The 15,200-nt window shown below is 37.4% G+C and overlaps 2 protein-coding genes across 6 annotated transcripts; one reads left to right on the top strand and one right to left on the bottom strand.

Annotated features, from left to right (window-relative positions):
• The first annotated feature begins 166 nt into the window (after window positions 1-166).
• Window positions 167-8,679, top strand: LOC107011391 (protein MEI2-like 5). 3 transcript variants are annotated; one of them, XM_015210877.2, is made up of 12 exons: window positions 167-248; window positions 2,138-2,281; window positions 2,382-2,848; window positions 4,022-4,180; window positions 4,364-4,480; window positions 4,596-4,747; window positions 6,091-6,182; window positions 6,333-7,272; window positions 7,359-7,443; window positions 7,522-7,590; window positions 7,813-7,992; window positions 8,194-8,679. In XM_015210877.2, exons 1-12 carry the CDS (start codon window positions 182-184, stop codon window positions 8,263-8,265), a joined length of 2,544 nt encoding a protein of 847 aa, XP_015066363.1. In that variant the 5' UTR covers window positions 167-181; the 3' UTR covers window positions 8,266-8,679. The 3 variants fall into 3 exon arrangements, with proteins under 3 accessions (XP_015066363.1, XP_015066364.1, XP_015066365.1); XM_015210878.2 differs by having other exon boundaries at window positions 191-328; XM_015210879.2 differs by lacking the exon at window positions 167-248 and adding an exon at window positions 375-1,268.
• Window positions 8,680-9,526: 847 nt separating this feature from the next.
• On the bottom strand, window positions 9,527-14,960 carry LOC107011397 (phytochrome E). Of its 3 annotated transcripts, none has more exons than XM_015210891.2 (4): window positions 12,599-14,945; window positions 11,326-12,127; window positions 10,453-10,749; window positions 9,527-10,065 (listed from the first exon to the last, which is right to left on the bottom strand). In XM_015210891.2, the coding sequence occupies exons 1-4, from the start codon at window positions 14,664-14,666 to the stop codon at window positions 9,816-9,818; spliced, it is 3,417 nt and encodes a 1,138-aa protein (XP_015066377.1). In that variant the 5' UTR covers window positions 14,667-14,945; the 3' UTR covers window positions 9,527-9,815. The 3 variants fall into 3 exon arrangements, with proteins under 3 accessions (XP_015066377.1, XP_015066378.1, XP_027770424.1); XM_015210892.1 differs by having other exon boundaries at window positions 10,453-10,746; window positions 12,599-14,935; XM_027914623.1 differs by lacking the exon at window positions 9,527-10,065 and adding an exon at window positions 10,137-10,340 and having other exon boundaries at window positions 12,599-14,960.
• Window positions 14,961-15,200: the final 240 nt, after the last annotated feature.

Below are 15,200 nucleotides of genomic sequence, written 5' to 3'. Positions count from 1 at the left end.
TACCCCCCAATCCATTTTTCATCAATCATTCTCTGTCTTAATTCACTTTCTTTTCCTCCAATCATATCATTCTAATTATTTTTTTTTAAAAAATAATTATATTATATAGTATTTGTTTATTTATTTTATTATTATACTTATATTTATATGTATATATATATGTCATGTACCATAGTATTGTATGCACTTTCAAAGGGTGAAAATTGAAAAAAAAGAAAGGCATTTCTCTTTCTGCACGTCTCTCAGGGGTGTGTATTCATCTGTATTTTTTTTTTCTTTTATTCATTCTGCTTGATCGTGGTCCACTTTTTATGGAGTTTATGTTCTGGTAATTTTTAGCCATTTTTTTTTACTCTTTTCTTTTCTTTAGAGTGGTTTGATTTTGCTACCTTCTGCTACTGTTGTTGAGTTTTTTTTCTGTTGTTTTACTTCTTTTTGGCTTTGTTTGGCCTAAATTCTGAATCTTTTTTTGTGGGGTTGTGTTGAAATTGAAGTTTGGAAGTTGCTTTTTTTTGAGGGTGTGTTTGGGTTGTTCGGTTTTAGTCTAGTTATTTAGGTTTTAACTTTGCTGAGTGTTTCTTGCATGTTTTTTTTTTCTGTGTAAGCTTTTTTTTTTGTTTGATGATGTTTATTTGTTGTGTGCTGGTATTGGGGTTTGAGAAAGTTGGGAACTTTGATTTCAGTTAAGTGGTTTTGTAATGGAGTAAAGAAAGAATCTTTAACTGATGTCTCTAGAATTGGAATTTGTTGTTAGGTGCCTGTTGAGTAATGAGCTTTTTTTCTTTCTGAGGGAACACTTTTTTGTTTGTTTGTTGAGGTTTAATTCTCGTGTGCTGGTATTGGTTTTTGAGGAAGTTGGAAACTTGTAACTTCATTTAGGTGGTTTGTAATGGAGTGAAGAAACGATCTTTAATCTCATACCTCTAGAATTGGAATTTGTTGTTTTATGTGCCTGTTGAGTAATGATTTCTTCCGTCAGTCTTGGTATTGGTAGGGTTAAGGTCCGGCTCAGACCCCATTTGTGGTTGTTGTTGTTGTTGTACTTTTAATGTCTAGAATTAGAGCTTTGGCGAGTGGTTGTTCTTGTTTTGTTATGAGATGAATGAATTTGTCCATCAACTGATGTTGGTCTAAGTTCTTCTGTCTCATTGTTTATTGCTCAACTTTTATGTTCAGTTATCTGTGAAGTTGTTTAGTGCAGATTGGGAAGAATAGATGTTTGCCGAGTAGCCTGATCGATATCTTGGCCTCATTTAGTTATTACCAAGGTACAAACAAGGAGTCAGGTCTCCATTAGGAATTGAAAGTTGCTTTTGAAAAAAAAAGAAAGACTAGTTCTTTAATTAAAGTTGGTGTCTCTGGGGACTCTCTACGAGGTAGGGTTAGGGTTTGCGTACACTCTATGCTCCTAGATCCCACTTGTGGGATTACACTAGGTAAGTTGTTGTTGTTGTCTTTGGGGGCATCTAGTGGGTCTAGAATTTTGAGGAGAAGCATCTTGCACCAAGTTGAAATAATCGATTGATTGGTGTAGCTGTGGACCCAAAGATGACTATCATCTGTTTGCAAGTGTACAGCTTTACCCAAAATTTAAGAAGTTGAAAGCTGAAACAGGAGCAAGAGAGGTTTAGAATTTTTATTATGCAGTTATCTTTGCTCTCTATTAGAGCTGGTAAAGAGCTCTTAATGTTGTATCAACTAGCATTCCCAGCATGTATATCACACCTGTTTGGTTGTTATTTTTTTTATTAAATGGTCTCTGGTTTCTTTAGCTAATGTATATGAATCCAAACTATGAAACCTTCCAATTATTCAGAAAGAAAATGAATAATGCAGATTAAATCACATAGCAAATGTGAAGGTGACAGTAGAGACTCAACCCCAGATGTTCCTTGCAATCACATAATGTTGACAATATCACTTGAGAATATACGCTAGTATGTTTTAGGTGGCTTGTGTGCACTTAATCTTAGCTGGATCGCTTACCAATTTGTTAAGATGGCTTTTTCTAGATTTTATTTTAAATGTAAAAGGCAGCATTGCGTGGACAAGTGTTTTCAACTGTGCAATGGTCCCTGGAGATTCTCCAGAAATGATACTGTATTTATTAACCGGCCCTAATTATGCTGCATTACAGATCTTCTGAAGATGCCAATGATAAATGTATCTAAAGAAAAGGGAAGAACACCATGGGAGATTCGTCCAGGATCTAATTCCGTCCTTATCACTAATGATGCCTCTCTTTTCACAAGCTCAGTGCCTGTTCTTCAACATGAGAAGCGTATGAATACGTTGATGAGTCTTCTACTCGTACTGCATATGCCCATTTTCTTTTGGAAAATCCCACATCTTCTTAATGTCTTTGAAATTCTTGGATGTAGTGAAAGTAAGTGACGGCGACCATGGTCATCAATCCGTTGATGATGCATCACCAAGCTTGAAGACAATTCACCCGGATGTAGAGGTTGATGTGCTGTTGGATGATGGTGAAAATCGTGCAATTGGAAGCTTGCTTCCAGATGATGAGGATGAACTTTTAGCTGGGATCATGGATGGGTTTGACCCTAGTCAGCTTCCCAATCACACAGATGACTTGGAAGAGTATGATTTTTTTGAAAGTGGAGGAGGCTTAGAGTTGGAGTTTGATGGTCAGGAATACTTAAACCTGGGTATATCGAGAGTAAGTCTGGCTGATCCAGATAGCAATGGAGCTGCTATTTATGGACTTTCAAATGGTGGGGGTGCGGTTACTGGAGAACATCCACTTGGAGAGCACCCTTCAAGAACATTATTTGTTCGCAACATAAATAGCAATGTTGAGGATTCTGAGCTAAGAACTCTCTTTGAGGTTAGTTGCTTTACACCGGATAACTATGATCTTTGTAATTTCACGTGACCCTCTTTTCCGGTTTTAGTGCTCATTCCTGATGTGTTTCCTGCATATGTATAAATAGTTTTCATGAACGTGTGTTGCATGTTGATCTTCAATCTTTACCTAAAGTTTGTACTACAAAATAGTTAACCAGAAAGATCTTTAATTGAAAGCTATATCACTTGAGGAAATATTTGTGGTTACCAAAACAAGAAGAGCTTTTCAATTATGTTTTCTAAGTCAATTTGAATTAGTTCCAATAGGTGAATTTGGGTTTGTTTTATCTTCTTTAAAGGGTGAATGTAGAACTAGAATCACACAATATGGAAATGATATTGAATTTATTAATATAATTTGCATGAATTTTGCATGGCCTCATGTTAACTAAACAATCAAGGTGTTAGACTGTATGGATGAATGATAATTCAATTTTAGCCTTAGAACCTTACCACGTTTAGTATAGTATATGATATGATGGTAATATAATATAATATAATTTGATGCTGATGGTAATATAATATAATATAATTTGATGCTTTGTCTAGTTAGGGATGGGTTCTGCTTGTCAGTTTAATAATTGGTCTAGAACCATATTGCTTCCCGGTCTTCTTTTCTGAAATGCTGGATGAATATTTATGGAGAAAGATTTCTTTTCTGTAAACAATACGCGAGGGTAGTAGTAGTTGAAAAGAAGGAGCTTAATGGGTTTGTCTTTTGCAATTTCTGGAGGCTTCATCCCGATCCCAAAGCTTTTGTATTTCTTTAATCTTGATCAGTAGAACTGACTAAGGTTCTACTTTTTCCTTTTGGTACAAAACAATGATGTTCTGATTATTGTGAGTTTGTCTTGTACTGATAGTAATACCTTAGTCGAGTAAATTCAATGGGTATCTGTGTTCATGAGATGCTTCATTTGTTACGGAAACCTGTTAATCTTATTATTCTATCGTTGTATGAGCTGCAAATTAAGCTGAGCATGGAAAATGTCAAAGCACTGGCCTAGGTGTTTGCAGTATCGCATTTGAGTGTAATGGTTGCTTGACAGACAAGAATGTATTGTAAAGTTGCTGATTCATAAGGTGTTTTTTCCTCCTCATAATCATGTTCAGTTTTTAACATTCCGCTCTTTTTCTTTTCTCTTATAATTAGCAATATGGTGATATCCGAACTCTCTATACTGCCTGTAAGCATAGGGGCTTTGTCATGATATCATACTTCGATATTCGTGCTGCTCGAACTGCAATGCGAGCATTGCAAAATAAGCCACTGCGAAGGAGAAAACTAGACATACATTTCTCAATCCCTAAGGTACTTCTTCATCTGCTACTTTGAATGGTTTTACACTTTTACATTGTATGCTAATTTTTTGAAAATTTAAAAATAAAAATTGAAAATTATTACATTGTATGATATTTATTTGTTTTGTTTCCTGACTAACCTCCTCTCCTTGTCCTGTTATTCTTCTCTCTGCCCCTCAATGTATTATATCAGGATAACCCCTCTGACAAAGATGTAAATCAAGGAACTCTTGTGGTTTTTAATCTAGATCCATCTATATCAAATGATGACCTCCGCAAAGTATTTGGGCCTTATGGTGAGATCAAAGAGGTCAGAGACTCGATTGGTCAAATCATTTGTTTCCCATTTTACTCCATCTATTCATTTTCTCTCCCTCAAGGAGCTAGTTTATGTCAATTACATATGACATCCCACTTTCTCGCAGATAAGGGAAACACCATACAAGAAGCACCATAAGTTTATCGAATATTACGATGTCAGAGCTGCAGAAGCTGCCCTTAGGTCCTTACATAAGAGAGACATAGCTGGCAAGCGCATAAAGCTTGAACCAAGCCGCCCTGGAGGAGCTCGACGAAAGTGAGTAATCCACTTTAACTTTTTCTTGATAAAAAAAGAAGAACTAGCGGTTTCGAAGCTTATGCTAGTCCTTTGTTTCTGAATCATGCGCTTCGCCACCATTTTGCTGTTACAGTAACTAGAACAATTACATTTAATTTAGACCTCCCCCTTAGGTGCCACTGTTGGAAGTGTGGCAATATTTTATTTTTCCTTCCTTCCATTTTCTTTCGGTTTTGCTGAATTAGATTACAGAATTGTGATCGACCAGCAAGCTCTCCCAATCTTCCCACACTCTCATGCAAGGAAAAAGGAAATTACTTAAGCCCTCAATTGATGAGGAGAGCAATGGAGATACTGTATCACTTAAGAAGCATGCCCTTAGGGCGTTGGTTTGTGAAGGAGTTAGTCGTCTGCATTACCTTCATCTGAGTGGCAAACACTATACAAATATTCTGCTGTGTATACACCTTTTCCAGGCGTCTCACTATTTTGATTGAGCAGGAATGACTTGTGAGGCTTACCTTTTGTTTGAAAGGCCATAATTGGAAAAAAAAAAACTCAGACAATTGATTAATATAGAAATCTGGGATTCTGATTAATCTTTTTCCAGTTGCTTGAGGTCTGGATACTCATGTAAGAAACGCTTTGTCAAATAACTCCTCTATGGGTGTAGGTCTGTGGATATTCTAGTGGCACAATTTTAATAAACAATGTTGTCGGGAATGAGTGAGTGGTATGTGAATTTTAAGATTTACAGGAGATCATCTCAAAAGTGCCAAAGAGTGCCTTGAAGGATTAGGCAATGGAGGAATTAGTACTTTTGCATCCATCCACTGCTTTCTTGTGACAAGTTGTTACTTGGTGTGTGTGTATATATGTTCTCTACTGTAGAGAGAAATGAGAAAGTAAAAGTAGTTCATACATCTGAAAGTACGTGTAATCACATGAACGACTTAAAATGACACGATGTTGTCCCGTTGCACTCCTTTTTTTCTTCGGTTTAAACCATGTTTATTTGTATTACTGAGATTCTTTAGCTTCTTCAAGTGGGCTACTCATCAGGTTCTTCTCCTTCTTCCTGGACGCCTTCTGCTCTTTATATAGCCTTAAGAATGAGCTTTTATGAACATGCCGTCATACTATATCATTTTGATATCAACTAATTCTAGATCTTGATGATGTTCATATTGAGTCTCTTTTTGTTGGATGTTCCTTCAAGTTAGTTTACCTTAGACACAAATTCAAGGTTGCATTATTTAATATGTTTCTGTTTTTGCACTGATACATATTTGGGTTCAGTTTCTTGATTTTTGATCTTGGCATTCTTTTTTTTTTCTTTTTTTTTTGTGTTGCACTTGTAGTCTTGTATTGCAATCATCTCAAGATTCTGAACAAGATGATTCTTGGACTTTTCGGCATCCATTGGTTTCCTCAATTGGTAATTCCTCCCCAGGTAAATTTACTGAGGGTTTCGACTTCTGTATATTGTTGAGACAATTGACGGTCTTTATTTCGGTTAGGGGGGGGGTACTTAATTAATTGAAACTTCTCCGGTTGCAGCTACACCATCTGATAGTATGGATATTGCTTATATTTCTGGCAGGTAATTGGCCACAATTTGGCAGCCCTATAGAGCACGGCTCCATGCAAAGTCCTGGCACTTCACCAGGCTTTAGATCCCTGAGTCCCACCATTGCCAATAATTTACATGGGTTAGCTTCAATTTTGCATCCTCGTGCATCAAATACCTTGAGGGTAGCACCTATTGGTAATGCTCGCACAATAAGTGGCCGTGCAGATTTCCCTATTGGTTCAAACCATGGTGTTCCCTTCCCTCAGTCTAATTCTTTCGCCGAGCCTAAAATAAGCCAGTTTGGTGGAACAATGTCCTCTTTTGGTGCTTCAAGTACAAATGGTTCTGCTGTTGAAACACTATCAGGACCACAGTTTCTCTGGGGCAGTCCAAAGTTGCAGTCTCAACAGAGTAATTCTTCAGCCTGGAAAACTGAGTCTTTGGGGAATGCTTTTTCATTTGGTGGTCAGGGCGACAGGTTTTCCTTGTCAAATCATCAAAAATCTTTCCTCAATTCATCTCAGCACCGCCTTCATCATATTGGATCTGCTCCATCTGGTCTTCCCCTTGATAGGCACTTTGGTTTTTACCCAGACTCGTCAATCTTGAGCCCAGGTTTTAGGGGCATGGGTATAGGTACTCGTGACGAAAGTTTGATGGTTAACTATGGTTCTCGGACTACTTTGAATGCTGGTGTTGCTGTTCCAAGGAATATGTCAGACAATGCTTCTTCTAGATTTGGCATGATCTCTTCCCCAAAACTTAGTCCATTGTTCCTAGGTAATGGTCATTTCCCAGGACATGCAGCTACTAGCTTTGAGGGGCTGACTGAACGCAGTCGCACTCGACGTGTTGAAAATAATAATGGGAACCAGATGGATAACAAGAAGCTGTTTCTACTTGATTTGGATAAGATTAGATGTGGTGAAGATACTCGGACAACTTTGATGATTAAAAATATTCCTAACAAGTAATAGCAACTTCTCAATGTTTGTACCTTGTTGTTAAGTATGTCCTATTTTAGTATGAGTGACAGTTGACCTTGTCTTCCTCCAGGTACACCTCCAAGATGCTTTTAGCTGCTATTGACGAACAACATAAAGGCACTTTTGATTTTCTGTATCTGCCCATCGATTTCAAGGTAATCCTATAGTAGTTAGGATTATGTTGTTTCCTTTTTGTTTCTCAAAGTCTGATGGAAATCCTTGTTTGCGAGCAGAACAAATGCAATGTGGGATATGCCTTTATCAACATGTTGTCTCCATCACTCATTATCCCATTTTATGAGGTTTGTTTTTGTCTATTCTGTCAAATGTATGATATTACTTTCTTTTTCTAAAGTGATTGGGCTATGAGCTTTGAAGCTATGTCTCTCCTTGTTTTATAGTTCCTGCCTTCCTGGTTATATATAAAGGTTGCTATGCCTTCTTAATTGTCTCTTCCTTCTATTGTTTTTGCACTCTTGAACTTTTGAAGCAAAAGCTTGGTGCTGAGTATTCACTTTGTGCAGGCATTTAATGGAAAGAAGTGGGAGAAATTCAATAGTGAAAAAGTTGCTGCTTTGGCTTATGCTCGTATTCAGGGAAAGACAGCCCTTGTAGCCCACTTCCAGAATTCAAGTTTGATGAATGAAGATAAGCGATGTAGGCCAATCCTTTTCCACTCAGAAAGTTCAGAATTGGGGGATCAGGTAATATAGACCATCTTGTTAAGAATTAAGCATGCAAAATGTAACTACTGTTATGTCATGCATTGCGATTCAGCTAGCTTTGATTTTTCTTCCATAGTTTTCAGGCTATATGATTGGATTTTCTTGTTGAGATGATAATATTGAAACTGCATCTTTTTCATGACAACATAATCGTATCTTAAGATGAAAACTTGCCTGCAGATTGTTCAGGAACATCTTTCATCAGGCTGCAGCCAACCTGAGGATCCAGTTGGCGAATTGGAGAATCGCTAGCAGTAGCATTGAAATGTTTTTTTTTTGGCTCCCGGCTTTAAGAGTGCAGCTGGCTAGTACAAGTGTGAGATACATGTGCAGAGTAGCATGATTTGAGGCACAGAATAGAAGTATGAAGATCTTTTGTATTATAATGAGTAGGTGTTTTTGGTTCAAAATCTAAGAGGAGGGTTCTGTTAGACTTAAGTACATCAAGCATCTGTCTAGTTCATGTTGTAATCCTATGGCAAGTTGAAATGGCAAATGCTATCTCAACATGGCATGCAAGGTTGTAGTTTTGTAACATTGTTTTGGTGGTTAGAGTGAAGAGGGGATGCTTGAAATTTGTAAAGTGGGAAGGAAAGCTGGGCTGTTGTTTTGTATCAAACAAGCATTTTGGTATTTATGTGAAACTTGCTAGAAAATTGCGTAAAATTGTTTGTTTCATTTTTACTTTTCATCTCATTCAACTTTTCAATTTAATTTCTCTCTTCTAAGTTTGCCTTTGTTTTGTTGTCCTTTTTATTAAGAAAAATTATAACAAACCTTTGCAAGTAATTATGTGAAGTTTTTGAATAATGTTTCCTCTATTAACTTGCAATGTCCTTTTAGTCTGTTACTCGAGCTGAGTATCTCTCAAATGGAAACAATTTAACTAGCTCCCTAGGTTAGCGTAAAGTTTACGTGCATGCTACTTTGCAAATAATTTTAGAAGCTTAGATGTCCTTTAGTCTGTTACTTGAGCTTTTGCTACTTCCCTAGATTAGGGTAAGGTTTACGTGCATGCTATCTTGCAGATTATTTTAGAAGCTTTAATGGAAAACCTAAAAAAGCATATGAAATAATGTTATGCTCTTTGCATTCACATTTTACGAATCTCTAATTGGTCGTTTGGATAGTGAGTAAAAATCATTATAGCATGTTATTCAATGAATTAATCGAGATGCATGCACACATAACAACTGCGCTTTTGATGAGGTATAGTACATTAAATTTCCAATACACAACTGACGCGTTGGATGTCTAGTGCAGTAGTAAAGAAGCACATGTAGACATTACAATCCCTGTACATACCTTGCCTGATATATACAAAAGTACATACTTACTGAAGTTTCCGGTGATACTCTCCTTCTTCGCTTTTACTTGTCTATTTTAGACTTAACACGCATTTTAAGAAATAATGGTCAATATACTTTACCCATATTATTTGATATTTAATCTTAGGTCTTAAAAATGATTTGGGGAATATTTGGTCGATTCATTCAAATGAATGGAACTCTTCTACCCAGCATAACATGTTAGATCATTTTATTTGAGAAGATAGTCTTACAGTGTTCTTGATACAAACAATATACAACATCCACATGAAAATATATCCTATACCGCTGATAATAATCATAATTATGTACAAGGTAGGGGATCCAGAATTAACTCCAAGGCTCCACAGGCTCTAGAAATACCACATATATTCTTATTACAAAAAAAAAGAGATTTACCTGAAGTGCAAAGAAGAGTTAAATGTACTTTGAGATAGGACACTCTGCCTGCATCCAAATTTGGACCATGTTTGTTTAGATTTCTATTTCTTGAGTAACTTCCAATTTCGGACCATGTTGTGTAGGCTTCGATGTTTGGAGTTCCACATCGATTAGGAAATAACATTTGTCTTCCTCTCTGACATAACGGACATGTCCATTCATTACATTGAGAAGTTTCTGGGAAACATTTAACGCGATTCCTTCTTGTGTTGTCCATCTATTTCTTTCTCCAGACATGTCATCAATTAGAGCAGCAGGTAGTCCTTGGCCAGGGTGAGTCATTCTAGAAAATAAAATGTGTTTAATTTCACATAAACATTTATCAACAGATGTAACTTCCATACATACGTATAATTACTGAAAGGCTATGCAAGGTGGTTTCGCTGATTATGACAAAGATGTTTACAGTTAAAATGTAAGACAATTGACAATGTTCTTCCTGATTTTCTACTCCTCACTTGAAGATTCAAAGAGCTTGATAAAAAAACAAATTCAGCTAAGTGAATGAAGCACCATAATATCCCCAGTGATTAGATTAAACTCCGCGAAGCACTTCAACTGATTAGGCGTTATACATTGCACGGTTGCATGAAAACAGACACCAGATAAAAAGGGTAAGCTCATGCCCTTATGTAACAAACCATCAACAAATAAATAGCAGTGAAGTTACCTCAACTGGAGGTGGATTAATTCATTTCCATCTTGTATAAGTTTCAAACCAGGTAACACCTTGATTTCCACCCAACCATCCGGAGAAGGTGCATGGTGCACTACACTAAGCAAGAAATATGACAGAACACGCTGAAGCTTAATTTGATCACCATATAGAGGAAGAGTTTTGATCTGGTCAGGGATATCATGCAGCAGCTGTATGTTCTTTTCTTTCAAGAAAATCATTACTTGACTCACAATAGCATCCACAACATTTCCTAGCACGAATTCCTCCATGTTTAGCTGCACTTTGCTGCTAGAAACAGGAGAAAGTAATGTGCATTTAGCAGACCTTTCAGCCATAGAGAAACAATAGAAAGAGAAACAAAGAAGCAAGTATCAACATACATATATTATGGTGGCTTATTGTTGCACTAGCAAATACAAAGAGTCGTTTACAGTAGATTTTAGAAGAAGACTTTAAGCTTTAATGTGTTTGCAGTATTTTGGGTACTTCTCTCTCTTTTTCTTTGGTGCTCCTGTAAACTGATTCAACACCTTTGGAAAGCCGTTTATACTGAAATTAAAAATTAATGAGTAACAGCTACTCGAGATCGGGATGCAGTGTCCAATCTACACAAATTAATGTAAGCCGCAATAAGGGAAGAGTTGCAGTAAAGGAAAGAACAGTGGTAGTGGTAACTGCTTCTTTGTAACCACTGGATGAACAACCCATTTAGGTCTTAGAAGAACAGATAATAGAACTGGTTCTCTGAGATCATATATGATATTTTCTCCATCATTAAGTGACGACTAGTTGAGGTGGAAAATTGAAAAAACATAAGAAAGATAAAGAGTCATATTAATCAAGTCCATATAGAAGAAGCATTACCCGTCCTCTATACCTCCAAAATCCATATTGTCAATAACAGACAGTATCTGTTTCTCACAGGCTTCACTTGTCTCCAGAAGCTGTTTCTGATTATCTGAAACACCGGTTGCTTCAAGAAGTTTATGGGTAAACTGGATTCCATTCAGTGGATTTTTCATCTGCTGTAGTACATAAGCATATTCTTTATATTTCGAAAGGGAATCTTTAGAGTCTTGTCTCTCATCTGATGCTTCTGGGTCAACCGTCATAGGCTGCAGGAAGCAGAAACACCCACATACATTCCCATGTTCATCAGTTCTCTTGTTTGCTGTTAGGAACACTTCCAAAAACTCTCCTGTCCTATTAAAAAAGCCAAAGGGAAGCTTTTTGGTGTCATGACCACTAATTGCTTGGTAGAAAAGAATCATAAATTTTGTAAGGGCATCTTGTCCCGTAAGACGACAAAGACCACCAAAAACTTCACCGGGAAGAGTCCTCCCCATGACCTCATATTTTGTCCAACCAGTCAATCTTTCCATTGCTGCATTCCACTCCGAACAACAAGCATTTTCATCAGAAGCAAATATTGGTGGAATCAATGGACTAAGACTTTGTACAATAGCCTCATAATCTCCTCGCAACTGTATGAATTTATCCATGATAAATTTCTCAGGAGTGACATCTTGAGCCACAAAAGACACACCAACAACACCATTTTTGTGGTCCCGGCTTGTGCAGGCATTGGTCACAAGGTATATAACTGATCCTGGTGGATCTTTCCCAAACCTTCGCAATTTTATTTCCACATTTTTTTCCTCCTCACCTGAATCACAAGTGACAAAGATAGAGAGAGGGTGGGGAGTGAGAACAAGCTGGGGAATGTTAGTGGAAACTTCTGTGCTCAGGCTGCCAGTCAATTTTGACTTACCCAGACGAAGAAAAATATCTATTTTAACTAAAAGAGTGCACTGAAAGAGCAACCTAAGTCTACTATGCAGTGGAGATGACCGACTAGTCAATGCTGAAAGCATAATATCGCCCCAAGTAATGCAGGTAACTACATATATATTACAACAAACAAGACGAAAGGCCAATTGAATAAGTGTAGGTAGCCAATTCTCTTACCAGTACGCCTGAATTTCAAATCTAAGAAGATAGACTATCATGTATGACTGCAATGCATAAAGAATGAAGATAAAATAACACAATGAACAGATAGATAGAATTATAGCCATGTAGTATTAAGGACGTATCCAAATTTTAATGATTGCTATTAAGTCAACATAAGAAGTACCTAACAGAGCTCTATGTAGAACTTTTTCAACAGTTCCACGTGAATCTTCATGAGTAATATCATTAATGAGAGACATTCCAACTGCTTCACTAGCATGCAACCCTGTTAAGTCAGCAATCTTCTCATTCCATCCATTTATTAAGCCAGATGGATCAACTCCGAAAATTGGAGCAGTGGCTGTCTCAATCAATCTAACCATTTCCATTGCCACAGAACTAAGCTCATCCATGCTTGGCCCATCAGCATCATTCTGTTGAGAAGTAGTCAAAGTTTTTAGAGAGCTGTTTTCATTCTCTTGGATTGATTCTCTCATTATGATTTGTAGAGAATGAATGGCATTAATCTCCGGAATCTCCCATGGCAAACTTCTGCTTTTAACCACTTCAAGAAAGGCATTAAATGAAGATCGTGGGTGCATTTTTCCTCCATCATCTTTATCATCTGGATGATGCTTAGCACCTCCCCACTTGACTTCCTTAGCTGTGTGAGACCTGAACCAGAATAGAAAATCCTTGGAAGTAATTCTCGCAGTAGCCATGCCACAAACAGCATCTCCCAGTAAAGCTGCACCAGGATAACCAGCATCTGCAAGACAGTCGGTACTTAAACCTGTAGAGTCCTTATGAGCAACTAGTAACCACTGTGCAATATCTTTAACTTGTGCTTCAGTTGGTGTCACCCCAAGCAACCAACATTTTCCACCACAATAAAGTGCAGCTCCATCACACTTCACAAGGTCCATAATACTAGGGGATTGTGTTACAACGCCAAATGGAACATCTCGAAGAAGCATGTCACATAGTAAGGTCTGCATCTGGAGAGTTTTCTTCTCTGCCAACTGTGATGCCAATTGAAGCTCCATATTAAGCTGCAAGCCAAATGCCTGTGTGAAGAATTCGCATGCATATCGAAGTGGGAAAGGCACATACCGAGGAGAAGTGTGATGACAGACAATCAAACCCCAAAGCTTCATTGAATCACCGCTATTGATAAGAACTGCCATAACCAACGACGATATAGATCCCATGTTGGCCATATACTTGCTATGGCATTCATGAGGTGATCTAAGAGTCGAGTTAACCAAGCAGATAGGCTGCTTTAGTTCTTCACTCTGAACAACCTTAACAGGCTGCGCATTACAATCACATATCATCCTAACTCTGTTCTGTTTAAACAAGAAGCGGGCAGCTTGTGGGATATCTGTTGCAGGATAATGCAAACCCAAATAAGGTTCCAAATCTGATCTCCTAATCTCAGACACAATTTCACCATGATTATCCTCATGGAACTTATAGACCATTACCCTATCATATCCAGTCAGCTTCTGCACATCTTCTACAGCTGTATCACATAGAACCCCTATATCTCCACCAGGGAGTGACTGCAACCTAGATATTGACCGTACCGCCAGTTTTTGTGACTGCACTGCCCCAGCAAGCAGCAATGCAGGATCACTAGAATTAGCAGGTTCTAAATCAATCACAATGCCCACATCAATCCTGTGAAGTATAGCATAAAAGGGCTTATGGGTAGTCCTAGAATGAACCCATATAGGGTTCAACAAAGAAATTTCCCTAGAAGCCATAACTTTAGCCAATGAATCCCCTGAAGAAGGGGTAAAAAGATTTCTAGCATCAACACCAATCAGACCTAATTTCATCTTTGTAGGCTTAAAACCCAACATATCAAAGCAATTCTCACTATAACCTATAATCTTGAAAGTGGGTTCCTCAATAGCAACCATGCACCCAAATGGTTGAACAAGCCCACCCCTTTGAATTCTTGAAAGATAAGAAGTGATTTCTTCTTCATTAGCTTCATGTGGTGGAAAAGGAACAGATTTTGAATAATCAAAAGACTTACCAGAAACACTAGACTGCTCAAACTCAGCCATTAACTTTGCATCAGCATTGTACTGAGCCAAGGCAGCCTTACTAGCGTTATTCTTCATGTTACTAGCAGCAGAAGAAGTATTCAAGCCTGAATCTTTGTTGTTGTTTTGCTTATTCTGGTTCATGGATGTTCTTCCTCCTCCTCCTCTTCTGTTTTTACTGCTCTGTGACTCCATTTTATGGGTTCTTGAAAATGGTTTATTCTTAGAGAAAACTCAACTACAAAGAGCAGCTGGTATTCTATCATGACTCTACTTGATTCTTCTGCTTGAGCCCTCCTTGCAGCTCCACACGTCTCCCTCCCCCCCTCTCTCTCTCTCCCTTTCTCTAATACGTACACTGTGCTAATATCTTTTACTTAATTTTATCATTATAACTTTCTAATCGTTTTTTCGAATTCTCAATATAACAAAATTTAATCGAAAGAAATGAATTCAAATTAATCATTGTGCTTAACTTCTTAGAATACCTCAACGCAAGTAAAAAAACCTAATGAATTATAGTAATGAATGATGCGATTCTCCAATCCCATTTTTCATTTCTCTTTTGGGAGGAATATTTAATGAGATGCTATAGTAATAATTTGAATAGAAGAAGTTTATATAAATATCTCGTGTATTTAATTTATTAATCACTTAGTTTTAATAATGATCACATCATTAAACAGACATTGGGAATATAACATATGCACTTTACTCTAAGTGAGAATA

The sequence above is a fragment of the Solanum pennellii genome, chromosome 2 (genome assembly GCF_001406875.1).
Source record: "Solanum pennellii chromosome 2, SPENNV200".
NCBI classification, from domain to species: Eukaryota; Viridiplantae; Streptophyta; class Magnoliopsida; order Solanales; family Solanaceae; genus Solanum; species Solanum pennellii.
This window is presented reverse-complemented; position numbering and strand designations above follow the sequence as displayed.